This window comes from Choloepus didactylus, chromosome 18, assembly GCF_015220235.1.
Source record: "Choloepus didactylus isolate mChoDid1 chromosome 18, mChoDid1.pri, whole genome shotgun sequence".
Lineage (NCBI taxonomy): Eukaryota > Metazoa > Chordata > Mammalia > Pilosa > Megalonychidae > Choloepus > Choloepus didactylus.
The window spans coordinates 10,566,705-10,592,979 of NC_051324.1; the positions used below are offsets into that span (position 1 = coordinate 10,566,705).

At 45.3% G+C, this 26,275-nt stretch overlaps 1 protein-coding gene across 4 annotated transcripts in view; it reads right to left on the reverse strand.

Annotated features, from left to right (window-relative positions):
• The window catches only part of DNAH2 (dynein axonemal heavy chain 2), a 120,429-nt gene that overhangs the window by 22,319 nt on the left and 71,835 nt on the right, over positions 1 to 26,275 (reverse strand). Inside the window, exons 47-65 of one of the 4 annotated variants that reach the window (XM_037807997.1) lie at positions 20,277 to 20,429; positions 20,000 to 20,091; positions 19,510 to 19,708; positions 19,159 to 19,383; positions 18,143 to 18,247; positions 14,465 to 14,653; positions 14,179 to 14,264; positions 13,908 to 14,038; positions 13,610 to 13,759; positions 13,108 to 13,275; positions 12,684 to 12,844; positions 12,259 to 12,398; positions 11,474 to 11,606; positions 11,204 to 11,343; positions 9,697 to 9,907; positions 9,362 to 9,478; positions 9,075 to 9,216; positions 8,218 to 8,387; positions 7,980 to 8,096 (exon numbers count right to left, since the gene is read on the reverse strand). In XM_037807997.1, coding sequence (XP_037663925.1) covers positions 7,980 to 8,096; positions 8,218 to 8,387; positions 9,075 to 9,216; positions 9,362 to 9,478; positions 9,697 to 9,907; positions 11,204 to 11,343; positions 11,474 to 11,606; positions 12,259 to 12,398; positions 12,684 to 12,844; positions 13,108 to 13,275; positions 13,610 to 13,759; positions 13,908 to 14,038; positions 14,179 to 14,264; positions 14,465 to 14,653; positions 18,143 to 18,247; positions 19,159 to 19,383; positions 19,510 to 19,708; positions 20,000 to 20,091; positions 20,277 to 20,429 — 2,829 coding nt within the window. Of the gene's footprint in view, positions 1 to 7,979; positions 8,097 to 8,217; positions 8,388 to 9,074; positions 9,217 to 9,361; positions 9,479 to 9,696; positions 9,908 to 11,203; positions 11,344 to 11,473; positions 11,607 to 12,258; positions 12,399 to 12,683; positions 12,845 to 13,107; positions 13,350 to 13,609; positions 13,760 to 13,907; positions 14,039 to 14,178; positions 14,265 to 14,464; positions 14,654 to 18,142; positions 18,248 to 19,158; positions 19,384 to 19,509; positions 19,709 to 19,999; positions 20,092 to 20,276; positions 20,430 to 26,275 lie in introns of those variants that run through there. The other 3 variants (XM_037807999.1, XM_037807998.1, XM_037808000.1) reach the window with 3 other exon arrangements.

Sequence of the window (26,275 nt, forward strand, 5' to 3'; positions counted from 1 at the left end):
TTGATTGTGTTGACACCCAGGGGAGTGAATCTCCCTGGCAACGTGGAATATGACTCCCGGGGAGGAATGTAGACCCGGCATCGTGGGACGGAGAACATCTTCTTGACCGAAAGGGGGATGTGAAAGGAAATGAAATAAGCTTCAGTGGCAGAGAGATTCCAAAAGGAGCCGAGAGGTCACTCTGGTGGGCACTCTTACGCACAATTTAGACAGCCCTTTTTAGATTCTAAAGAATTGGGGTAGCTGGTGGTGGATACCTGAAACTATCAAACTACAACCCAGAACCCATGAATCTCAAAGACAATTGTATAAAAATGTAGCTTATGAGGGGTGACAATGGGATTGGGAAAGCCATAAGGACCACACTCCACTTTGTCTAGTTTATGGATAGATGAGTAGAAAAATAGGGGAAGGAAACAAACAAACAAACAGACAAAGGTACCCAGTGTTCTTTTTTACTTCAATTGCTCTTTTTCACTTTAATTATTATTCTTGTTATTTTTGTGTGTGTGCTAATGAAGGTGTCAGGGATTGATTTAGGTGATGAATGTACAACTATGTAATGGTACTGTGAACAATCGAATGTACGATTTGTTTTGTATGACTGCGTCGTATGTGAATATATCTCAATAAAATGAAGATTAAAAAAAATTGTGTTGAGGAACACACAACTATATGATGATACTGTGAGCCACTTATTGTATACTTTGGATGGATTATATGGTGTGTGAATATTCTCAATAAACTTGCATTTTAAAAAAAGTGTGATAAGATGACGTTTTCTTTCCCTTCCCTCCACTGCCCTTTCCAAGAGTCTGAAATCTACTTGGTAATGAAACTCAGGAGACAGACTCTTGTAGTTATTATGCTGCAAATGCTATACTATATACTATATACTATATACTATATACTATATACTATATACTACACTATAAACCACACAGAGAGGCTCAGGTAGCACAAAATGACTGATGCCAGATATCACATCCAAGGTGGGGTCTTGAAAGAGGAATGAAGATAGAAAATGAACCAAGGAGCTTCTGGGAGAGGAAGAGGGAGTGCATTCAAGAAAAAGGTCCAGGGAAGAGGCTCCCTGCATCCTGGGGTGATATGACCAGATGTCCAGACCAAGGCCCCACACCAGAGATGGGGACCTGGCAAGAGCCATATCTAGAAGACAAGGTTCCCTCCATCCTTTGCCACCTTGCGGGCTCTGCCTGGCTAACAGCAAGTACGGCTGCGGTCAGACTGTACCACTGTCCTCTTTGTGATGAGGAATAGGGAGTTGGGGTTGCACAGTGTGCCTTCTAGAAGTGTTAGCTCCTTTCCTACTGCCATCCCCACTGGGAGAGGCCAGCAGCACCAGTGGAAAGCGCGTGGGCTTTGTGGAGTTCAAATCCCTGCTCTCCCTTTACTGAATGACCCCGGGTAAGTTTTGACCTTTCAGAGCCTGGTCCCTGGTGAAGGGTAAATGTGGACGCAGTGCAGCGCTGGCATCTAGAAGAGAGCAGAACCTGGGCACCCAACGAGGGGGACTCCAAGAACTTGGAAATGGGATCGATCGCTCTCCAAGAGATAATCTTTAAAACGAAGTGGAGATTGAAAATCTCACGTTCAAATGACAAGAGGGCTAGCAGGCCAAGCTTTGAGAGCCAAGCTGTTCAGAAGCATGAACATGTGAATTAAAAAGGTGTCACTCGGAAGGGGCCCGGTTGGCCGTGGGGACGGAGAGCGGGTGATGCAGGGCAAACACTGGCTGGGGGCCCACGGGGGAAGAGGCGCCCTGACCCCCTCATGTGTGTCACAGGTCCAGGCCTGATGGAGTCACATGAGCTGGCTTTGGCTCAGTGACACCAGACATCAGGCTCTCCCCAGCCCCTCTGGCTGTGAGTCGGGGCTCATCAGCCACGTCTGATTACGGCTCCCCGTGCTATGGAGATTTGTCTACAGGAAGGTATCCAGCCCGCTTGTTGGTTTTTTATTTCATTATTTACTTTGTGGGTGGCATTTCTGTCTTCACTGTGTGAAACAGATGCACAAGATTAAAAACCTGAATAATGAAAAGAGGTTACAAGGAAAAGCCATACCCCCAGCTTAACCTCCCTGGTCCCCAGCAATCCCATTCCTCAAAGGCCACCAATTTTATTTTTTTTAGCCATTTCTCTTTTATTTCTTCTGGTACCTACCTCCATATCTCTGAATTATATGCTTCTGCCATTATTTTGAAAAATACCGTAATCTCTTTGCAGTTTTTCATTTTTTGCAATTTTAATATTTCTTTTCATCTTTTTTAATTGAAAAAATTACTACAAAAAATTCTAACCAAAGAAAAAAGTAGAGTAGCCTAATGGATATTTATCACCCCTCACCTAGATTTAACAGCTGTTAACATTTTACCATTTTAATTTCATCTACATGTTGTTGTTGTTTGTCAAAGTATCTTAAAGTAAATTACAAACTCATGAAATTTCAAGCCTACATACTTCATAATGCATCTCCTTACAAAAAAAAAAAGACATTTTTCTACATAACCATAACACCATTATCGTTCCTAACAAAATCCTTAGTTTTTTCAAAATATTTTTTACTCCTTATGACTTTTTTGAAGAGTGAATACATTCACATGAATCGAAATTCAAAAGGGGAAAAAAAGGGCATAGAATGAAGAGTGAGTCTTCCTCTCACCCCTGAGCCCAGCCCCCCAGTTTCCCCCCGTGGAGGGAATTACTGTAACAAGTTTCTCCTGTCACTTTCTAGAGATAGTCCATGTATAGTGTCTATAAATACGGTAAAGAAAATATAAGCTCCATGACAACAGGGCCTTGTTCACTACCGAATCCTTACACCTAGAATTGTGTCCGGCACTCAGTAAATATTTGTTGAATGAGTGAATTTTAAAATAAAGATAAATGGTGACATACCATATGCACTGTTCTGTGCTTTACTATTTTTTCCTTGTCTCCAAATCAGTTCTCATTCTTTTTAACAGCTGCAAAATAATCTAGTGTATGTTTGAGCCATCATTTATATAACAAGTCTCCTACTAATAGACATTTGTGTTTTTCCAACAGTTGGCTGTTATTAACAATGCCATAATGAATAGCCTTGTATGTGCATAAGCATATCTTTTTTTTCCCCATAAGCATACCTCTACACTGCTATTTCTCTTTTGCTTTAATTTTATTTACTCTCTGCATAGGTAAGTTAAAAATTCAAAAGGCATAAGTCTCCCACTTCCATTCTCTGGAGGTAGCCATTGCAACCTTTTTCTTGAATCTCCTTCCAGAGGTGTTCTAGAATATGCAAGAGCATATTCTAGACTGCTGTTTCCTGTTTGATCCATTTAGACTATTTTTATTGTCTCTGTGCTATGAAAGAGGAAGACTTAACTCCTTTACACATCCACACCACCACTCTTTTTTCTTCTACATTTAATATTTTTAGTTCTTCTCCTGGTCACCTCTTTACGACTTTAACATATTAAAACTTCATTTTAGTCTATCTACTGTGAAAAGCATGGCCTGATCTTTCCCTCACCATCCTACATCTACCTCCTGGGCTTTCTTCAGCTTTATTTTTACATTATCAAGGTTGATAACATATATAGCCTGAAGCCACCATGAAGTCTCCTCTGTGCTTTGTCTCTAAGTTGATTACACAGGTTGAACAGCATAAACAGCCCTGACTTTATGTGGCCTGGGCTGGTGCCAGAAAGCATGTCCGCAGGTGGCTGTTTCAGTTGCTTAGGGCTGGGGCATGTACTGTACTGAGAGATAGCCACCCATGCGGAACCAGTCGTTAAATATTCACCTCACCCCTGATTCTGGGCCTTCTCTTGCAGAAATTCTTATTGGCTGGATTGTATCTCTATGTCTCCCTCATCTTTTCTGTCTTTTTGTAATCATATTCCTTGACTCTGTCTTCCCACTCTTCCACTTTTTAAATTTCCCACAGCTTCCTCTTTTTCTCTGCTTGGTTCCCCCCACCCCACGCCAACGTCCTATTCTTGTTTTATGGATGCAATTGCTTCTTTAAGCACTCTGAGGATACCAATTGGCTTAAGTTTGCTTTTAAAGTTCTTCTCTATAAAATTATTATCTGTTTTTAATCTGGGCCTTTTTGTTGTTGTTGTTGTTGGAAGTTTTTATCTTGATCATTCCCTTTCAAGTCGTAGGGCTTTCTCCACCCCTTTCCTCCCACCCTCCCTGGGGAGGCAAATGACTGATCTGATTAGAACACACTAGGAAGTCTTGACTGAGCTCAGATCCTTCCATTTTAGGAGTGAGCCAAGCCACAGAGAACACAGTTCCATCCTGCCTCCCCAGGGTGTGGGGGCCTTGTCAGCCCATGACTGGGTAAATCTTTCTAAATATGGGGTCACTACCAGTAGGCACCTGCCTGTAGAAATGCGCCACGTTCTCCAACCCAGACTTTACTATTGATAAAGGCCATATTTTGGCTAATCATCCTTTGTTTTGTTTCTCAATTTGTTCAGGACCCAGGCATAGAAGAAGAGCACTAATTCTTAGATCCCACCCCACCCCCACCCCCACCCCTTGATATCTGCAGACCAGAAAAATTAATCAAGAAACTTTTGGTGGGACTAGGTTCCATGGGTGGACGTTAGGGTGTGGACAGGTATTTTGACTTAGGTGGTTTGTAGAGCCTCATTTTAAGTCAGGTAGTTTCTTACACTTGCGTGGTTGACGTTTAACCCCTGTAGCCTGCGTGAAAGGCTGTGAGCCAACCAGGCACAATTTTGACCTTGGCAGATGATTGTGGCTTATAGAGGCTTTGCCGTTGGCAAGTGGCTGTTTCTACACAGGAGGGACTGCTCAAAGCAGAGAAGCTTCAAGGAAAACTATGCTTGGGCTACTCAGACTTTGGCTAAGGAAAGGTATGGGCCACGAAGGTGGCCTTAGCTAAGAGGTGACAAGTCTCAGGATAAAGCCTGCTGTCACATGCTACACAGAAACAGCTTGGCCTGGTATTGCCAACGAGGTGGTAGTGGGGTTAGATCGCTTTTAGGTTTCGATAGAGCAGGAACCCCGAGCTCCAGGAGGAAACTGAAAGGAAGAGGACATACACATGTGGATTTCCAGCCCAGCCCCGCCAACTTCAGTAAATGCTTACTGTCAACATCAACCTTTTGCTGGAGATCTCTCACGGTTAAATTTAGGTGCACAGGCCGTGGTTTCCAGATACCTGACATTCTGGCAAAGCCAAAACCAAGATTCTCTCCATCTATCCCTATTCTCTCAAGCACCACTGGATTCCTCTATGGTCTTTGGCAACAATATCAACTGGTCTCTAGGAGCATAAATTTATGTAGAAATCATGGATACCTTATTAATTCCTGGAATTCTTTTTTTATTGTTAAACAATGTTCATGAAAGACTTGATGCTGAACTCTGAGGTCCTGAAGGAACTAAATCCATTTCCCGTGGGAGACTGACCAGGCTATAGCTTAAGGAAACAGATTTGACCCCTCAGTTTTGAGACTGAACAAAATAAGAAACTGGAGAGGATTGTTTGGGGCCTCTAACTTAAAATGTTGGATTTTAATTTTTTTTTTAACTCATGAAGGCAAGAGAATTTGATTTCAGGCTTTGATTTCTTTGGACTTCAGCTTACAACAGGATTTAATCTTTGAACTTTGGTTTATCTCTAGGTATTAGATTCAAATTTGTCAAATCTCTGTGTATTGTGATTTTATTATTACAGCATTTTAATACTGTCACTTATTACATAACCTCTGATATGCTATGTTGGAAAATGGGACTAGACATAATTTGGAATGGGAAATAGAAAAGACAGATTTTTCAGCTTTGTGCATAGAGTTGCCTTGAAGTAGATTAAGATTCTGTTCTGACTCATTTCAGAGCCTTCTAGGGTAATATCTAAACCAGTGGTTCTTTACCCTTGCTGCACGTTAAAATTGGGCCTGGGGAAAATATATTTTCCAGGGCCCCAAACAAGTGCGTGTCAGCCAAGATGCTTCACTTGAGGTTTGTGTTGATGTGCAAGAGTTGGGCTCTGGGCCTCTTTCTAGACCCCTGGGCCCCAGTGAACAGGTGCTGGCTTTCCCACTGCTGGTTGGCTCTGAGCACAGAACCTTTTAAAATGCTGATTCCCAGGCTCAACCCCCGGCTCGACCACCTGCCTGGGGTGGAGCCCAGACATCAGTCCAGGGCTACCTGCACCTGGGCGGGGAAATGCCTCCACTCTGAGATTCCTTTAAAAGGTGCATCTGGCTCTTACACTTAACTGCATCCTCCAACCCAGCCTGCACCAGTAACAAAGGAGAAAATTTTGGTTCCCTCTTTGCTAACTCTTATCGGAGTTCTCAGTTAGGGGTTCTCAAGATGGGGGTGGTGTCTGGACCCACCCCTAAAAGACCTAACACTGGGTGCTCGCTAGTAAATGTTTGCCCAGTGAATGACATTTTTGGCAGCTGATCCCAGAGGTCCCGTTTTTTCACATGTAAAGGGAACAATCCTTGATTATTTGGCCCAGGATATGATTCATCCAGGGGTGAGTAACCTTTCCAAAGGGAAAGCCACACCTCTGCTTATTCACCCTTGACAAAGAGAGGTAAAAGAGCAGAGGTTTGGCGAGGTTTGGCCCGAGTTGGGGCGGAAACGGCAGCAAGGCCTGGGCTGTGGAGGGACGTGTGCGGACAGAAGGCCCCTCGCCCAGCCCGGCTGAATTCTCTGCACACCTGGGACCAGAAAAGGCCTCAAGGGCAGCTTCACTTCCGGCAGAAAAGACACCTGTGGCAGGAAAGGACGGGGATGGACCTGTCTGCAAGGTGGCAGGAAGTTGGGCAACGTGGGCTCTGGCCCCAGCTCTGTCAGGAATTAGCCGGGCAACCTTGGGCAAGCTGCGTGATCTCACGCAACCCCGGCATCCTCATCCCATTTGAGAAGGTTGCACCTGGATGTTTGTCATCGTTGGCTTCAGTTAAAACAGTTTGAAGTTGTATAAGCAGCTTCGATTATATAGAAATCTAAAACTTCTATGTGCTTCAAAAGAACATAAGCAAAGTGAAAGGTCAAATGAAGCACAAAAGCCTGGAAACAATGAGTATGTCCATCGGAGGGGGAGTGTTTGAATGACTTATGGTATAGCCCAAACTGGGACTGTGGCAGCAAAAAGAATGCAGAAACTCTCCACATACTGACGAGGAAACTTTTCAGTCCACGGGTAAATCAGATAGGAAGGTGCACAGCAGTGTTGTAAGAAAATGAAAAAATATATATACTTGCTTATGTGAGCACGGAACCTTGGACAGATAAACAAGAAACAAGTCCTACTGATTGCCTTCAGGGAGCACTGGATGGCTGGAGGAAAGGGGCTGGGAGGGAGACTTCTTATTGAAACTGTACCTTTTGAATTGCAAACCATGTGAATGTGTGAACTATTAAATCAGTGATTTAAAAAAAAAAAATCAAATGATAGGCTTGAAGAAACCTGTACTCTTTTGATCACGGCACTTTCACATTCTGCCTTGTTTGAGTTACCTGATGCATGTCTGCTAGGAGAGCCCCATCTGGGTTGTCCAGCCTGCTCACAATAACTAATCCCCTTTCTCTCTGGGACTCCCCCCACTCCCACTCCCTGCACAAACACCCATTGCTCCTGGTCCACAGCAGCCACTCAGACTTCATCAGTTAACAGCCCATGGCTCAAATCCAGAGGCCACCATGCCAGAAGGTGCCAACTCCCAAAACAGTCTTTGGAAGTGCCCGTGGTGACAGTAGCCTCTCTGCCTTGTTCATCTCCTGCAATTGGCCCAGCTTTCTGAGCCAGAAGCAGCACAATCTAAACAGCACATAGAGTGGGAGGGAAACAGAACCATCTTGGGGTATCACGTGTGAGAGGGTAGTAGGATTAGGTGAGGAAGAGACACATGGTAACAGAGCATCCCCGAAATCAGGGAGGAGGACGGCAGTGGGCAAGCGGGGAGCAGAGCTAACCTCGCGAAGCTTCTCTTGGGCTTCGGCTAGTGCTGCTTGCTTCTCCTGAAGCTGGGCCAGGGCTGCGTTCATTCGGATCCGCTTGGGCTCCACCACCCGATACAGCCGCCCATACAGCTGCAGGGAGACAAGCCAGGCTGTGGGAGCCGCCCATAGCCCACCAGCCATCCTTCCTCCCATCTGAGACACCCACCCTGCCATCTACCTTTCCCTCACCCCCCGCCTGCCCACCGCTCACCTCCATGGCTCGGACCCACATGCAAAGGGACTTGGCCGCCAGGGAGACACGGCCGATGATATCAGGCTGGAAGTCAGGCTGGGCACAGTAGGCCCCAATCTTCTTCAGCACCTTATCTGAGATGTTGTCTTTATCAAAGTGGATCAGGGACTTGATGAAGTTCTGTTCCCCTGTGAGATGAAAATTGGGAGCCTAAGCCAGAGGGCCTAGGCCCATGTCCGTATGCAGGTTTCACCTCCGTTGTGGAGGCCTAGCTCCTTTCTTCCTGGGCTCAGTTCCAAATCTCTGACCTCTTTCATCCCTAGTTCATCTGTCTGGTCTTGCCCCCTTCTCTAGTAACCTCTCAGCCCCCAGGAGCCTCCACAATCTTGAAAGCTTTATCTCCCATCGCTTATCTTCAACACTCTCAGCCAAACCACCCCCACATCATTCTTGGCATATGCTTTGCACCTTCATCCAGGGCAGGGGTCGGCAAACCGCCTCCCACAGGTTATATTCTACCATGGGAACCCAAAGTAGGGAAAAACCACAAGCCCAAAACAGAAAGAGTCCTGTTCCCAGTTTCTGATTCCTGCTCCTTCCAGGGACATGAGGGTATCCTGCTCTGGGATTCTGCCATTCATTCCTGTATCTTTGGAACAATTTTCCTTCTCTTGTTCAAACCAGGCTGAGTTGTTTTCTGTTGCTTACAACCAGAGCATCTTAACCAATATATGTGTCTTCTCCTTCCTACAAAGCTCTATGCTTTTTAGGGGGAGGAACAACGTCTCATTCATCTTTCTTCCCGAGTGCCTGATGCACAACAGATGATTATAAATGTTGGGTGAACCGAGTCCATTATCTCGACTCTGTCTTACCCAGCTGCCTCTTGGCCTCGGCCCAAGTGGGCTCGTTGCCCCGGAGAATCATGACAGCCTGCATCACCATCTCTACTTGGGCGGGTGGTCGTCCGTAGGACTTGATCTCTCCTATGTCCTTCTTATTCAGAGACTCCAGGGCCTGGGGAAAGGGAGTAACTTCGGGAGCAGAGCTGGAGTTACCTCCTTTAAGTTACTTCCCCAGGGGCTTTGAGGGTAAAGAAGGCCCCTTCCCTTCCCTGGGCTCTCCTGTTCCTGGCACCCACCCTTGCACCTGCCCCTGATACCCGCATGGCCTCTTCCAGGGCCGGCAGTGCCTCTTCCAGATCCTTCTGGGCATTGTCAGCCAGTGCCTGACACTTGACTTCCTCCACTGCAATCTTCTCACTGTTGGCAGTCACTGCCTAGGGATGACAAGAGGAGGAGAGTTTCATCTTTGCCTTGGGCATAGGCGGAGGTGACAGTGTTGGTGGTAAAGATGAAAGAGAAAGCTAAAGAAAAGTCCAGGAGAGGAACTTGGCCCCCCTGGAAACAATGGCTGATGGACACGGGGAAGGCTATTCTCGGGGGGTGCTCGCCGCGGTGGGGGGTCAGAGGCAGGTCTGGCAGGGGAGCCCGCAACCTTCTGCTGCTCGTCTGCTTCCCGCTTCTGCTGCACGATAATGACCAGGTACTCCTCACATTGCTTCTGGAACTCGGCCACCTTTTTCTTGGCGTCCTCCAGCTCCAGGGACATCACCTCCACCTTTTCCCTGGTTTCATCGATTTTAAACAACCCTGTTCGCAGCTTGTTGGCTTGGTCCAGCAGCTCCTGCCGCTTCTCTCCTAGCAACCTAGGGGACAGAGAGGGATAAGGTGCTTGGAGAGGGGCTAGGGTCTCGGAAAGGGGAGTGTCCTGTGTGCTCTGCCTTCCTGGTGTCGCTTGAGGCCCCGTCTTCCTGTCTGTGGTCACCGCCAGGGTAGTCAGGTCTTTCTTGTACCCTGCCTGGATCACAGCCAATAGCCGCCCAACTGTTCTTCCTGCTTCCAGGCTCTCCTCCCTCTGATTTATTCTACCCGCCACTGTCAAAATCAGCTTGCTACATAATGTTTTCATTCATCACTTCCCCTACTAGAAAATCTTCAATTGTCCTCACTGTGCAGTGGGCCCTGTGGGGACTACAGTGAACCAGGAAGCATGAACTGTCTAGAGAGGGGGCGGCCCCCTCTTGGCTCCTGTTTCCGCTGGGCACGTGGGCCCAGGGTTGCCATGATTTCTGATTGTTAAGGAGGAACCAGAAATCCCAATCTATAGAAGGCTCCCAAGTCTTAAATGTTGGCAACTCATTCAGAAATTTTTTCAACATTGTATAGCACCCCCCACACCCCCAAAAAAAGTCTGCCTAAAACTGTTTCATGTATTAAGCAAAACAATGAATGTAAAGGATTTAACACAATGCCTGGCAAATAGTAAGAATGAGGGCAGGGACTTAATTTTGTTCCTTGGCATATTTTGAGCACCTGGAATGCCGTGTGGTACACAGTAGGTGATCAAAAAATACATGTTAAGTGAATAAATAAATGCCATCTATCATTATTATTACAGATGGCTTTGTCTTCATCTTGATTAACATACCAAATCCAGGAACTGTTGTTGTTCTTTTTTTACATTTCTCTTTCATCCTTCGCAGCAAATTATTGTGTTGTGTACACAAAAAGACACTCAATAAAAAATAATTGCCAAATAAATGGTTAAAAAAATCTTGGGAATGGTGGAAAGTCTAGAAGATGTTAAATGCAGGGAGGAAAAGACTGGGTATCTTATAACAACATCCCAGTTGTAGGATGGTTGGAAAAAGACAGAGAAACATCATTCCATAAAACAAGAACAGAGAGTGTTGAGAGGGTTGGAGCCCCAGGGACAGAGCCAGAGGCCGCTAGAAATGACGTTTCCCCATGGAATCCCCACCACTCTTTTATGTATTTCCTGGTAAAATTGAGACCCCACGCATCTCTATTGTTCCAGCACCCACGTCCTCAAGCATGTCCCTTTGGCCGGCTCCTGGGTGTTTTCTGTTTTGTCATTCCTTCGATGGCCCTCAGAAGACACCGAGCTCCCTCACCCTCCAAGTGCCCCCTCTCCTTCATACTTCTTATATCCAGACACGAGCTCCAGGTAGTTGGTGGGCGTGACATAGTTGTATCTTCGCAGTTCCAGCAGCATCTTCTGGGAGTACTGAGCCACGGACCAGTGCATGGTGACAAAGATCTGGGCTACCTTCCTGTGGATCTGAGGCCAGGGGAGAAGGTGCGTGAGACACGTGTCAAGGCAGATGGAGGGTGGGTGGGCTGCGGAGCAAAGTGGAAACGGGAGCAGGGGCCAGGGGTGGGTGAACAGGAACGGGGAGGAGGGCTCTCACGTTCTCCTGACTTCCCAGGTCTACTCCCACGAGGTACTTCTCGGCCACCTCCAGCAGGGCCTCCCGGGGCCACTCCGAGAACCAGTTGATGGTTGTGCAGTTCACCAAGGCCGGGTACTGGCGGATCCAGTTCCTGGTGAGATTTTGAATGGCAGGAAAATCCATTCACAGATGCACCCTCCAGCAACTGGCCTCACCACCCGGGCACCCGCCTTCTGGGAACCCAAATGCCCCGTCCTCTCGCTTCTGAATCTCCTTGCCCAGATTCTGCTCCCTGAAGAACTACTTCAGTGCAGTATTTAGAAACAGGTTTTAGGGTCAGAAAGACCTGGTTTCATACTTTCCAGGTGTGGATCTTGGGCAAGTGATCTAACTTCCTTGGCTGCCAGTTTCCTCATCCATAGGGAATAATAATATGTACTAACTAGGGTTGTTAGAGGATTCATGAGATGATGCATGAAAAATGCTGAGCACAGTGTTTGGCACATGGTAAAACACGTGTGCATACCCTAAAAACAAATGGTAACCCCATTCGCCTCTCCACACTTCTCTGCCCTAACCCCCCTTCCTAGCTTCTGGTGTCCTTAAAATCTAGTCATACCAAAAGGAGCAGCAGGAATTTCCTGAAGACACAGTCTATGGAAAGGAGAAGGGACACGCCAGGAGAGCCCGGACTTATCCAGGAGGCCAGCTTTGGGAAGGCATGGGTTGCCAAAAGAGGAGAGGAAGACCCCATGACAAGGGCCAGGGGTACTTAGAGAGGAGCGGCACATAGCGGGATTCACCGGAAGGGGTCGCCCACGGGGCTGAGGCAGAGCACGATGTGCAGATTGTTCCGCACGCGCTCGATGAGGTAGGCGAAGAGGCTGTCCGACGTCTCGGGCACCTGCTCTGCCCGGGCCTGTTCGATGATTTGCGACTGGATCTGGAGAGAAGCCACACAGGGTCAGGGGGCAAAGTTTCGATGGCAGAATAGCAGTAGGGGTAGGGGCGACAGGTTAGGCTGGGCTGATAGGTATGGACTTGAACGCAACTGTGCCCAATAGGGGCCCTTGCGGGAAGATGGCTGAAGAGGAAGAGCTGTTCAACCTGAGCAGGAAACAGGGAGTCGGAGCACTAGAGGAGCATGTTCTGGGACCTGGGGTTATTCCGGGGTTAGTCTGGGAAGGCCAAAGAACCAACTGGTAGCAGGTGTGGAAGGAATCAGTACCTCTTCAAACTCATCAGTCTTATAGAGATTGGGGACCTCGCCCGAGCTGAGGATGTTGTTAATGTCTTCTAGGAATGAGTCATCAGCAATCTGGGTGTCCACGAAAAGGAAGGAGGTGGCGCTGAGATCTACCCCAGCCTGGCGATACAGACGCTTGATATCTGGGCAGATGAAGGTGAAAGAGGGAAGGGACAGAACAGACTGTCTTCAGAGTCCCCATCCTGTCCCTTATTCCTCTTCTGAGATTTAGGAACTTTCTTCTGAGTTCCTAACAAATATTCTGCATCATCCTATACCCAACATAGGCCTGACACATCTCACTCCCTGGCTCCATCTCTCTTCTCTCTTGTCAACACAGGAAGTCGGGTATCGGCCTTTTATGCTTAGCCCCAAACCCATCTCCATTTCAGAAACCCAGCCATACCTTCTCGGAACTCCTGCTTCCGATAATATTTGGTGACCTCGATCTGGAAGGTGATGTACTCGCAGATGGATGAGGCCAAGCGGGCCAGACTCTGGCGCCCGCTGCCCCCGATGCCCACCAAGAGCATGTTGCCCCGAGGCTGTCCAATTACTCGCACAATCCGTGTGACTGGGCAGGGGTGGGGTGGGGGGATGAGGGAAATGAGTCAGCCAAGCCACCTCGGGGGACCGCCAGGCCCTAGGCTAGGAACAGGGATGCCTGCAGTTAAAGTAGAACCAAGAGGTGGGGGAAGACCCCAACAGCAATTCAATTAACCTCCAGTGTGTCCATTCAACACCACTGTCAAGGAAAAGCCCACCCGTTGCCTCCAGGGCATCGGAGCCAAGGAGGAAGGCAACTTCCAAGTCTTGATTTGGGAGAGACCTGGGAAGGGATCCCAATCCCTTAGAGATACCCCTTATTTGGGAAGATGGGGAAGGGGAGGGGGGTAGGAAGGGCTCACTGTGTTCAATAGCCTCTCGGAAGAGCACCAGCTGCATTGGCACCACAGAGGGGGACAGATTGTACTCTTTTAGGGCCGTCTCCATGGCTGTCTTCAGGACTGTCAGATCAGTCAGGTCTTCGTACACCTTGGGCTCCTTCAGGAAGTCCCCTGGGCCACAGGAAAGAAAGGATCAAAGTCTCAAATTCCTGCTCTTCGCCAGACCCTGTCTCAGGGCCCTAAGCATTCATGACTTTCCTGCTAAGCCCAGTCTCTTAAGAGACCCCCAACCAGACAGCAGCCACAGCTCCTCGCTCACCGAAGATAGGAGGGCGCTTGTTGGGACAGAGATTGTGAAATGTGAGGTCAAAGAAGGAGCCGAGTTTGTCACTGAGGATGCCCACGAAGGCTTCCATGTCTGCCGCATCGACCAGCCGGTCAGAGAAGACCCTGTTGGGAGGGAGTTGGGGTGAGGTTTGGGAACAAAGAGCAGAATGGCCATGGGGAAAGGAGTGGCAGACCAGGGGTGAAGGCAGGGGGTCGAGGCCAAAGCTGAGGAAGCCTGGACTGGCAGGGCACACACATCTCACCTGAAACATTCATGGATCCAGAGCCGCGTGATGCTGGACCTGGTATCGTGGAAGTCCTTGTTGGCTCTGAGCATGCCCTGGAACACCTGGCAAGAGGAACCACGTTTGGGATGGAGGGAGGGAAGAGATCCCTTCCAGAAGTTTCAGCAGTGTGAACGGAGGATGGAGCATTCTAGGAGCGGGGGTGATTTGGGGTATGTGGTACGCTGTTGCGTTCCAAGGCTTATTTTGAGGAGAAGAGGATGCAGTGCCAGGGCGAAAGGGGCAATGTTGGACCGAGTTTCACCTTGGAGATGTCCCGAAGGTTGAAGAGGTAATGGATTTTGGCGGGTGTGGGCAGGAAGCGCTGCACCACGGTGTTGTACACGTCCAGGGTGGCTGCAGTCACCACGTTCCCAATGGGCTTCACCTCCTCCTCAAAGTCCTGAAGCTTCTGATTGATCATGGTGCCAAATATTCGGATGATCTGGGACTCCTGGAAACAGGCCCTCAGGCTCACTTTCCAAGGTCCCCTGCCCGTCAGCCAGGGCCTGGACCGTGGGGAGGCGAGGCAAGAACTCGCCTCTGCACACGATTTAAGGAGAGGCCAAAAAACTCAGTAATCAAGATAAATAGATATTGTCATGCTATATTTAAAGGTCAAAATTAATGCCAAATATCCATGAGGAACAAATAGCAACATTTTAAATACAGACAGAATCAGTGTCTGTGATTTTTCCTTTGGCTTTGGGCTCCAACATGGCTAGACATGGCAATGCACTGATCTTGTATTTATTTAAAATGTTGGTATTTTGTTCATTGTAAATTTTTGGCATTCATTTTAATTTTTAAAAATATAGCATTAAAAATGTATTGATCTTTTACAAATATAAAAGAGTTCTTTCATGAAGTAGAAGAAATGTATGACACTATTACAAGGAGTTAATAATAGAGGAGTTAGCAACCAAAAGAATCAAGTATTTAGGAATAAACATAACCAAGGTCACAAAAGACCCCTACAGAGAAAACTACAAGAAACTTCTAAAAGAAATTAAACAGGACCTAAAAAAATGGAAGAACATACCATGTTCATGGATTGGAAGACTAAATATAGTTAAGATGTCAATCCTTCCTAAACTGATTTATAGATTCAATGCAATACCAATTAAAATCCCAGCAACTTACTTTGCAGAAATAGAAAAACCAATAAATAAATTTATGTGGAAGGGGAGGGTGCTCTAAATAGCCAAAAATATCTTGAGAAAGAGGAATGAAGTGGGAGATCTCACACTACCTGACTTTAAAGCATATTACAAAGCTACAGTTGAGTCAAAATAGCATGGTACTGGCATAAACATAGATATACCGACCAATGGAATCAAACTGAATATTCAGAAATAGACCCTCCCATCTATGGACAATTATCTTTGATAAGCCTACTCAAGCCAGAGAAACTGGGACAGAGCAGCCTCTTCAATAAATGGTGTTTGGAGAACTGGATATCCATATCCAAAAGAATGAAAGAAGACCCCTATCTCACATGTTATACAAAAATTAACTCAAGATAGATCAAGACCATAAGATCTAAATATTAGTGCTAAGACCATAAGACTTTTAGAAGAAAATGTAGGGAAATATCTTAAAGATCTTGTGATAGGAGGTGGTTTCCTAAACCTTACATCCAAAGCACAAGCAATCAAAGAAGAAATAGATAAATGGGATCTCCTCAAAATTAAACAATTTTGCACACCAAAGGACTTTGTCAGAGAAGTAAAAAGGCAGCCTACACAATGGAAGACAATATTTGGAAACCACATATCAGATAAGGGTTTAATATCCAGGATATATAAAGAGATCCTCCAACTCAATGACAGAAAGACAAACAACCCAGTTTTAAAATAGGCAAAAGACATGGATAGACATTTTTCTGAAGAGGAAATACAAACGGCTCAAAAACATGAAAAGATGCTCAACTTCACTGGGTATTAGGGAAATGCAAATCAAAACCACAATGAGATATCATCTCATACCTACTAGAATGGCCATTTATCCATAAAACAGAAAATTACAAGTGCTGGAGAGGATGTGGAGAAAGAGGCACACTTATTCACTATTGGTGGGAATGTAGAATGATGCAGCAACTCTGGAAGGCAGTGTGGTGGTTCCTCAGGAAGCTAAGTACAGAATTGCCATATGATCCAACAATTCCATTACTAGGTATATACCCAGAGGAACTGAAAGTTAAGACACAAACAGACATTTGTAAACCAATGTTTACAACGGCATTATTCACGATTGCCAAGAGATGGGAACGGCCCAAATGTCCATCAACGGACGAGTGGATAAACAAACTGTGGTACATACACACGATGGAATATTATGCAGCCGTAAGACAAAACAAAGTCACAGAACATATAACAATGGGGATGAAACTTGAGGATGACATGTTGAGTGAAGTTAGCCAGAAACAAAAGGACAAATACTGTACGGTCTCACTAATATGAACTTTGAGAGTTAAAAGTTGAGAACACAGGTTATCTGGAGATAGAAAGAGGGTCAAGATCAGGCATTTGATGCTGAAGGAGTATAGAATGTTCAACAGGATTGATTGTATAGATCCAGAAATGAATAACATAATACTGTGTGATGGCAGCACAATATTGTAGGTACACTAAACAAAGATGTTTGTAAGTAAAGTTGAAAGAGGAGTGCTAGGGGTATGTATGACACCAGAAGGAAAGATAGACGATAAAGACTGGGACTGTATAACTCAGTCAAACCTGGAATGGTCAATGATGGTGACTAAATGTTCAAATATAAATGTTTTTACATGTGGGAGAACAAATGAATGTCAACCTTGCAAGGTGTTGAAAAAGGGATGGTATTGGGAAAAATATAATCAAAGCAAACTGGAGTCTATGGCCAACAGTAACATTGTAATATGCTTCCATTAAATGTAACAAAGGCAATACACCAAATCTAAATGTCTGAGAGGGGGATATAAAGGAGAGGTACAGGATTCTTGGTAGTGGTGTTGTTGTCTGACCTTATTATATTGTATTGCATGGTATTTTAATTTTTTTAAATCTTTTTTATTATTCTGTAAAAAATTTATTTTGAGTAACGAATATGTTCAAGTGCTGATTGTGGTGATGAATACACCAATTATATGATGATACTGTGAACAACTGATTGTACGCTGTGGATGATTGTAGGATGTGTGAATATATCTCAATAAAACTGTATTAAAATAAATATATAAATAAAATAATAGAGGAATATATGGGAAAAAATGTACCTATTGCAAACTATGGACTATAGTTAGCAGTAAAACCTTAATATTTTTTCATCGACAGTAACAGATCTACCACACCAATACTGTGGGTCCATAATAGAAGGGGATAAAGGGTATGGGATGCTTTGGGTTTTTTGTGTTTTGTTTTTTATTTTTTTTCTTTTTCTGGAGTAATGAATGGTTTATATGGTATGTGAATATATATCAATAAAATTGCATTAAAAAAGAGTACATAGATAAAACAACAACAACAAAAAACGTTATTGACCTTGATTACTACTGAGTGTTTTGGTGCCCCCTTAAATTCTCTATGGGAGTTAAGTGCCTCACGCTAATCGTGGCCCTGCTTTCAGCTCTCAGCATTGTAGGATCTGTCTTCCTTTGTCTATTCGGACCCCCTGAATTCTCCGCCCATTGGGACTATAAGACTTCAGTGCCATCAAACTACACTTCAGTGCTGCAGCTCTCCCAGCTCAGGAGACAGCAAAGCAGGTGACCAGTGTCACCTCCTGCCATTCCAGCTCCCTGCAGGCAACTCTGCTCAGGGGTCTCTCAGCCCCGCCCCCTTCACCTGCCCGCTCATTCTCTGGGGACGGGGAGGGGTTGGCTTTCCACTTGTGGCTTCTACAGTCCCGCCTCTTTCCTTCCCCTCCCGAAAGGCCCTCGCCCCCATCCCCATCCCCCCCTCACCGTGGGGAAGGTCATGTTGATGATGTTGAAGCGACTCTGTAGCCTCAGGGAGATGACAGTGCGTCCACCCCCTGGGGGGCCCATGGCAGCCATCAGGAACATTTCCTACAGTGCAAAGACAGGGTGGGGCAGAGGCAGATGGGGGGCGGTGAGGCACAGAAAGAAGCAGGAGGTAAAAGGAGCCAGGAGGAAGACAGGAAACGGAGGGACAAACAGGGAGAGGGCAGGAGCAGAGGGAGTAAGGAGAAACACGGAGGAAAAGGTGGAGGGAAAGGAGTTAGAAATGTGTGTGTGGTGTGCATTTTTTTAAAAATAGAATTATTAAAATAACGTATTTGCCCTTATTTCGTCATTGTAATCTGTGTAATCCACATTGAAAAATACAGGTAAGCAAAAGAAAAACAACAAAAAAACCCCACAACATTTTGATTATGTCTTGTTGACTTTCTCTTTTCCGTTCTGGTGTGTGTGTTCTTTTCTCAGAAATATTTGACTGTAGTTCTAGGTGCGTCTTTGACCCTGGGTGCAGATTCAGGGCATCAGAGAATTCAGTGCTGTGCCCGTTGATGAAAGACAGAGAAACGAAGAAGGGGCTCAGTACCCTGTGGGAGAAGAGCCAGAAGGGAAATCCCTGGGTCCCGGGTGGGGAGCAGGGAACTGATCCCATGGAGGGGGCAGAGAAGACACGGAGACATGGAGCTACAGGACCCCGGGCTCCTAGACAGACAACTCTGGGGGGAGCATGAGGGTCGCTGTGTGAGTGAGTTGTGCGATACCTGGGAAAGAATGGAAGTTGCATGACCGGATCCTTTGGTCACTCAGTATAAAGCAGGGTCAGGGAGGAGAGTTTTGATAACAGGAGTTGACAACTCAGGAGCAGGCTCTCTGGGTGCTGAGAGAGAAGGAGCACACTCCTGTGTGGTGAGGGAAACTAGGACAATGGATTGGGGGGATGGGGACTGAGCCTGTCCTGGGAGACAACAGAGGCCTGAAGAGCAAATTCTTGGGATGCTTACTCGAATGTACTTGATGGTCTGTTTGGCACGATCATACCAGAAGCCATAGTCGATCCAGAGGCGAATCAGCTCCAGGGGTGGCTGGGACCCAAACGTGTCCTTAGCTGGCATATTCAGGTCATCCATGAAGGTGATCAAGCTTCTGCCCCCAAATGGCACATAGACACCCTTGGTTCGCTTCTCCACCCTGCTCTCAATGATGCTCTGCACGTTGTTGGACGTAGTCTGGCAAGAGAGGCACAGAAGGAACACCTGAGTCCTCCGAAGGGTGGAGGGCAGCGTCAACCGGGTGCCCGGATCCCAGGGGCGAGCAGCAGGCCGGGAGGGGGCTGGGAGCTGGTGGCCACACACCTGAGCAGACATGTTGACAATGAGCACTGACCACTGTCTGGAGGGCAGGGACTGCAGGACACTCTGAGCAATGGAGGTCTTTCCAGTCCCCACGGGACCCACCAGCAGGACCGGGATCTGGCTGGACACCAAGGCGCCCACCAGGTGGTTGTAGCGAACAGTGTCCACAGTGGGCACTATGATCCTATAGAAGGCAGCACTAGGGAGGAAAAGGAACCACGTCTCCAGGACCAGTAGCCCCCACCAGCTCCCCACGTCCTTCTCTCTCCCAGTGCTTATCTTCCCTGGCACGTGGGGCCTGAGGGTCAAGCCTTTTCCTTAAGAACCCTCCCCCATTTCCTCTAGATCCCACTGCTGGCACTCCAGAGTCGCCTCTGCTCCAGGCCCACCCTCTCCTTTCTGTAGCTCATTGTTTGCTTGGAAGCCCCATCTCTTTTGCCCCATCTTCCGCCAACCACAGCTCCAAGCCCTACCCATACCCTGCCCTCACTTTGAAGGGTAGCGCCAACTCTTAGGGAGCTTTTCCTCAAATGATGTCCAGCACCGCATCTTGGGGTCCACAAAATACTCATACACCGTGTCCTAAGGAGAGGCATGTTTGTCAGTTACCCAAGTCTTCCTTTAGCTCCCCCAGCCCACATAAAGGGCTCAAGACTGGCTAGAAGGAAGAGAACTGTGTAGATGGGCTGAAATCCAAGAGAGGCTGAGCATCCAGAACCCTGTGGGTTCTGGAAAAATAGGACAGCTGGACTTCTGAGTGCCCTGACCTTATTGGGAAAGGAGCCCTCGATCTCTCGGAGATAGCTGTCAATCTTCTTGCGGCCCTCCTCATCTACAGAGGCACACACAGACCAGATCATGCTGAATACAAATGTCATCTCGACCATGGTAACATAGTTCTCACCATCGGCTGGGTTCACCTGGGATGGAGGAAGAGAGGGGGAAACACCCCAAAGCTATAAGAGATGTAGGGAGATATTTTGGTAGCTCATCACAAAGGCTTCGAGTTTTCCTGTCTTCCTGGTTTTATTCAGAAAACCACATGGTTGTAGATAAACCTAAAGCAAAAAGATTTACGTAAACTTGAAACTTCCTGTAGCTCAGCAGTTATCCTGAGTCTCCTCTCTGCTAAATTATCAAGACTTAGCAGTGATCCCATGTGCGATCAAGGAGTCAGGCCCAAGGACATTTGTGGCCAACTTGTCTATAATTTCAAAAAATTGGAGATGACCTAAATGTCCATCAATGGAGGAAGAGAAAATTAAAACAGTCTACCATAGACAAGGGATACAGCAGTTAAAACACAATGAAGAGAGGCGGGGCAAGATGGCAGACTGGTGAGCTGTAAGTTTTAGTTACTCCTCCAGGAAAGTAGGTAAAAAGCCAGGAACTGCGTGGACTGGACACCACAGAGCAATCTGTCTTTGGGCATACTTCATACAACACTCATGAAAATGTCGAACTGCTGAGATCAGCGAAATCTGTAAGTTTTTGCGGCCAGGGGACCCACGCCCCTCCCTGCCAGGCTCAGTCCTGTGGGAGGAGGGGCCGTCAGCTCCGGGAAGGAGAAGGGAGAACTGCAGTGGTAGCCCTTCTCGGAAACTCATTCTACTGATCCAGACTCCAACCATAGATAGACTGAGACCAGACACCAGAGAATCTGAGAGCTGCCAGCCCAGCAGAGAGGAGACAGGCATAGAAAAAAAAAAAAAATAACACGAAAAACTCCAAAATAAAAGCAGAGGATTTTTGGAGTTCTGGTGAACACAGAAAGGGGAAGGGCAGAGCTCAGGCCTTGAGGCGCATATGCAAATCCCGAAGAAAAGCTGATCTCTCTGCCCTGTGGACCTTTCCTTAATGGCCCTGGTTGCTTTGTCTATTAGCATTTCAATAACCCATTAGATCTCTGAGGAGGGCCCTTTTTTTTTTTTTTAATCCTTTTTTCCTTTTCTAAACAATTACTCTAAGAAGCCCAATACAGAAAGCTTCAAAGACTTGCAATTTGGGCACGTCAAGTCAAGAGCAGAACTAAGAGAGCTCTGAGACAAAAGGCAATAATCCAGTGGCTGAGAAAATTCACTAAACACCACAACTTCCCAAGAAAAGGGGGGTGTCCGCTCACAGCCACCATCCTGGTGGACAGGAAACACTCCTGCCCATCACCAGCCCCATAGCCCAGAGCTGCCCCAGACAACCCAGTGTGACGGAAGTGCTTCAAATAACAGGCACACACCACAAAACTGGGCATGGACATTAGCCTTCCCTGCAACCTCAGCTGATTGTCCCAGAGCTGGGAAGGTGGAGCAGTGTGAATTAACAAAGCCCCATTCAGCCATCATTTGAGCAGGCTGGGAGCCTCCCTACACAGCCCAGCAGCCCAGAACTGCCCTGGGGGGACGGCACTCACCTGGGACATAGCACAGTCATCCCTCAACAGAGGACCCGGGGTGCACAGCCTGGAAGAGGGGCCCACTTGCAAGTCTCAGGAGCCATACGCCAATACCAAAGACTTGTGGGTCAGTGGCAGAGACAAACTGTGGCAGGACTGAACTGAAGGATTAGACTATTGCAGCAGCTTTAAAACTCTAGGATCATCAGGGAGATTTGATTGTTAGGGCCACCTCCCCTCCCCGACTGCCCAGAAACACACCCCACATACAGGGCAGGCAACACCAACTACACACGCAAGCTTGGTACACCAATTGGGCCCCACAAGACTCACTCCCCCACTCACCAAAAAGGCTAAGCAGGGGAGAACTGGCTTGTGGAGAACAGGTGGCTTGTGGACGCCACCTGCTGGTTAGTTAGAGAAAGTGTACTCCACGAAGCTGTAGATCTGATAAATTAGAGATAAGGACTTCAATAGGTCTACAAACCCTAAAAGAACCCTATCAAGTTCAGCAAATGCCACGAGGCCAAAAACAACAGAAAATTATAAAGCATATGAAAAAACCAGACGATATGGATAACCCAAGCCCAAGCACCCAAATCAAAAGACCAGAAGAGACACAGCACCTAGAGCAGCTACTCAAAGAACTAAAGATGAACAATGAGACCATAGTACGGGATATGAAGGAAATCAAGAAGACTCTAGAAGAGCATAAAGAAGACATTGCAAGACTAAATAAAAAAATGGATGATCTTATGGAAATTAAAGAAACTGTTGACCAAATTAAAAAGATTCTGGACACTCATAGTACAAGACTAGAGGAAGTTGAACAACGAATCAGTGACCTGGAAGATGACAGAATGGAAAATGAAAGCATAAAAGAAAGAATGGGGAAAAAATTGAAAAAATCGAAATGGACCTCAGGGATATGATAGATAATATGAAACGTCCAAATATAAGACTCATTGGTGTCCCAGAAGGGGAAGAAAAGGGTAAAGGTCTAGGAAGAGTATTCAAAGAAATTGTTGGGGAAAACTTCCCAAATCTTCAAAACAACATAAATAAACAAATCATAAATGCTCAGCGAACTCCAAATAGAATAAATCCAAATAAACCCACTCCGAGACATATACTGATCACACTGTCAAACACAGAAGAGAAGGAGCAAGTTCTGAAAGCAGCAAGAGAAAAGCAATTCACCACATACAAAGGAAACAGCATAAGACTAAGTAGTGACTACTCAGCAGCCACCATGGAGGCGAGAAGGCAGTGGCACGATATATTTAAAATTCTGAGTGAGAAAAATTTCCAGCCAAGAATACTTTATCCAGCAAAGCTCTCCTTCAAATTTGAGGGAGAGCTTAAATTTTTCACAGACAAACAAATGCTGAGAGAATTTGCTAACAAGAGACCTGCCCTACTGGAGATACTAAAGGGAGCCCTACAGACAGAGAAACAAAGACAGGACAGAGAGACTTGGAGAAAGGTTCAGTACTAAAGAGATTCGGTATGGGTACAATAAAGGATATTAATAGAGAGAGGGAAAAATATGGCAAACATAAACCAAAGGATAAGATGGCCGATTCAAGAAATGCCTTCACGGTTTTAACGTTGAATGTAAATGGATTAAACTCCCCAATTAAAAGATATAGATTCACAGAATGGATCAAAAAAAATGAACCATCAATATGTTGCATACAAGAGACTCATCTTAGACACAGGGACACAAAGAAACTGAAAGTGAAAGGATGGAAAAAAATATTTCATGCAAGCTACAGCCAAAAGAAAGCAGGTGTAGCAATATTAATCTCAGATAAAATAGACTTCAAATGCAGGGATGTTTTGAGAGACAAAGTAGGCCACTACATACTAATAAAAGGGGCAATTCAGCAAGAAGAAATAACAATCGTAAATGTCTATGCACCCAATCAAGGTGCCACAAAATACATGAGAGAAACACTGGAAAAACTAAAGGAAGCAATTGATGTTTCCACAATAATTGTGGGAGACTTCAACACATCACTCTCTCCTATAGATAGATCAACCAGACAGAAGACCAATAAGGAAATTGAAAACCTAAACAATCTGATAAATGAATTAGATTTAACAGACATATACAGGACATTACATCCCAAATCACCAGGATACACATACTTTTCTAGTGCTCACGGAACTTTCTCCAGAATAGATCATATGCTGGGACATAAAACAAGCCTCAATAAATTTAAAAAGATTGAAATTATTCAAAGCACATTCTCTGACCACAATGGAATACAATTAGAAGTCAATAACCATCAGAGACTTAGAAAATTCACAAATACCTGGAGGTTAAACAACACACTCCTAAACAATCAGTGGGTTGAAGAAGAAATAGCAAGAGAAATTGCTAAATATATAGAGACGAATGAAAATGAGAACACAACATACCAAAACCTATGGGATGCAGCAAAAGCAGTGCTAAGGGGAAAATTTATAGCACTAAACGCATATATTAAAAAGGAAGAAAGAGCCAAAATCAAAGAACTAATGGATCAACTGAAGAAGCTAGAAAATGAACAGCAAACCAATCCTAAACCAAGTAGAAGAAAAGAAATAACAAGGATTAAAGCAGAAATAAATGACATAGAGAACAAAAAAACAATAGAGAGGATAAATATCACCAAAAGTTGGTTCTTTGAGAAGATCAACAAGATTGACAAGCCCCTAGCTAGACTGACAAAATCAAAAAGAGAGAAGACCCATATAAACAAAATAATGAATGAAAAAGGTGACATAACTGCAGATCCTGAAGAAATTAAAAAAATTATAAAAGGATATTATGAACAACTGTATGGCAACAAACTGGATAATGTAGAAGAAATGGACAATTTCCTGGAAACATATGAACAACCTAGACTGACCAGAGAAGAAATAGAAGACCTCAACCAACCCATCACAAGCAAAGAGATCCAATCAGTCATCAAAAATCTTCCCACAAATAAATGCCCAGGGCCAGATGGCTTCACAGGGGAATTCTAGCAAACTTTCCAGAAAGAACTGACACCAATCTTACTCAAACTCTTTCAAAACATTGAAAAAAATGGAACACTACCTAACTCATTTTATGAAGCTAACATCAATCTAATACCAAAACCAGGCAAAGATGCTACAAAAAAGGAAAACTACCGGCCAATCTCCCTAATGAATATAGATGCAAAAATCCTCAACAAAATACTTGCAAATCGAATCCAAAGACACATTAAAAAAATCATACACCATGACCAAGTGGGGTTCATTCCAGGCATGCAAGGATGGTTCAACATAAGAAAAACAATCAATGTATTACAACACATCAACAAGTCAAAAGGGAAAAATCAATTGATCATCTCAATAGATGCTGAAAAAGCATTTGACAAAATCCAACATCCCTTTTTGATAAAAACACTTCAAAAGGTAGGAATTGAAGGAAACTTCCTCAACATGATAAAGAGCATATATGAAAAACCCACAGCCAGCATAGTACTCAATGGTGAGAGACTGAAAGCCTTCCCTCTAAGATCAGGAACAAGACAAGGATGCCCGCTGTCACCACTGTTATTCAACATTGTGCTGGAAGTGCTAGCCAGGGCAATCCGGCAAGACAAAGAAATAAAAGGCATCCAAATTGGAAAAGAAGAAGTAAAACTGTCATTGTTTGCAGATGATATTATCTTATATCTAGAAAACCCTGAGAAATCAACGATACAGCTACTAGAGCTAATAAACAAATTTAGCAAAGTAGCAGGATACAAGATTAATGCACATAAGTCAGTAATGTTTCTATATGCTAGAAATGAACAAACTGAAGAGACACTCAAGAAAAAGAGACCATTTTCAATAGCAACTAAAAAAATCAAGTACCTAGGAATCAACTTAACCAAAGATGTAAAAGACCTATACAAAGAAAACTACATAACTCTACTAAAAGAAATAGAAGGGGACCTTAAAAGATGGAAAAATATTCCATGTTCATGGATAGGAAGGCTAAATGTCATTAAGATGTCAATTCTACCCAAACTCATCTACAGATTCAATGCAATCCCAATCAAAATTCCAACAACCTACTTTGCAGACTTGGAAAAGCTAGTTATCAAATTTATTTGGAAAGGGAAGATGCCTCGAATTGCTAAAGACACTCTAAAAAAGAAAAACGAAGTGGGAGGACTTACACTCCCTGACTTTGAAGCTTATTATAAAGCCACAGTTGCCAAAACAGCATGGTACTGGCACAAAGATAGACATATAGATCAATGGAATCGAATTGAGAATTCAGAGATAGACCCTCAGATCTATGGCCGACTGATCTTTGATAAGGCCCCCAAAGTCACCGAACTGAGCCATAATGGTCTTTTCAACAAA